At 42.7% G+C, this 1,455-nt stretch overlaps 1 protein-coding gene across 1 annotated transcript in view; it reads left to right on the plus strand.

The window, feature by feature from the left end:
* Positions 1-907: 907 nt before the first annotated feature.
* The window catches only part of LOC130402606 (1,25-dihydroxyvitamin D(3) 24-hydroxylase, mitochondrial), a 7,729-nt gene continuing 7,181 nt past the window's right edge, over positions 908-1,455 (plus strand). The window contains exon 1 of the mRNA XM_056606834.1: positions 908-1,417. Within this exon, the coding sequence (XP_056462809.1) occupies positions 1,160-1,417 (258 nt within the window). The 5' untranslated portion in view covers positions 908-1,159. The remainder of the gene's footprint in view (positions 1,418-1,455) is intronic.

A 1,455-nucleotide genomic window follows, 5' to 3' on the forward strand; every position in this document is an offset into this window, starting at 1 on the left:
GAATGTTGCAGGATCAACTAGGTGTACAGTATGGCCTCATAACATGGCCTCATAAAGCCAAAAAATATGTAAATAGTATTTTGATGGAAGTGCTTTGAATTGATCACACCAGTGTTTAATTGATGCTCTCTAAGAGATATTCACTTGATAGCTTTGTTTAGTTTGGTGGAAAAAAAACAGTTTTGAGAAGAATTTGTGTCGTTTTAACAAAATGATTAACTCATCTCAGGTTTGTGTTTAGAGTTTGAGAAATTGAGCTCTAGTTTCAGAAAACGTGTTTAAACTATTTAGACGTTTAAACGTTATTATGGAGAGAGCGAAAAAGAGCATGTGTTTGTGTCAGAGAGAGTTGAGACACAGAGAGGGAGAGAGAGAGAGAGAGAGAGAGAGAGAGAGAGAGAGAGAGAGAGAGAGAGAGAGAGAGAGAGAGAGAGAGAGAGAGAGTGTTTCAGTAGCTGGGTAAAACCTGATTTACTGTAATCAAACCCCGTCGAACAATTAATACATTTATTCTTATGTCATGCTCACTTTTGCACTTTTTATCTTTGGGTGCAAGAACCAACAATTTGAGTCATCATTTTTCTAATGAAACTCAAAAACAAAGCAAAGTAACGGACGATTTGTTTACATTAACTCGCAGTAAGATGTGATTTAACTTAAATAGAAGAACATTTGGCATAGCATGTTTAACACCCGATTATCAGATTTGGGCATTATAGACCTAATCTCTCAAATATTTGCCAATGGTGCAGATGTGTGACAGTAGTATTTGCTTTGCCAAAGTTTCGGATCTTCCAATCAGGTGGTCGCTCTGAATCATGGTTCAAACGAACCTTGTCACCTTCCATGAGGCATATGTGTTTATTTATAAAGCAAGAGGGCAAGGGCACTTCCTCGGTCTATTTGGGGTCATGCGGTGCTCCTAACGTGGACCCATCAATGAATAGTGGGCTCGACGGCCACACCATGCAGGACTGACCCCTGATTGGTTAGACACACAGCAGGAATAAACACTCTCGGGGTATATATATATTGTCTTAAGGTGTGACACTTCCAAGAAACGAGAAACCACAAAAAAGACACTAGCCTGAGCCTAATAACAGCTAAAGGGCATTTCGCCGAGTTATAGAGTCTCGACTCTCATACAGATAGATACAAAATGAGGGCGCAGATACAGAAAGTACCGCAGATAGTGGAGTTTCTGAAAAAGAAGTCTGTGGGACTGCAGCACTTGAAAGCGACATCGTCGGTGTGCGTGCTGGAAGAAAAGGATGTGGCGGCGGTTCCGACGTGCCCTCACGCGGCGTCCCGGGCACAGAGCATGGATGCGATCCCTGGACCCACCAACTGGCCCCTGTTCGGGAGCTTGATTGAGCTGATCCGCAAAGGTGGTCTCACCAGACAACACGAGGCACTGGTACGGTCACACACGTTTTTATGCATTAGGCTACTAAC

Source organism: Gadus chalcogrammus, chromosome 13 (assembly GCF_026213295.1).
Source record: "Gadus chalcogrammus isolate NIFS_2021 chromosome 13, NIFS_Gcha_1.0, whole genome shotgun sequence".
Taxonomy (NCBI): Eukaryota; Metazoa; Chordata; class Actinopteri; order Gadiformes; family Gadidae; genus Gadus; species Gadus chalcogrammus.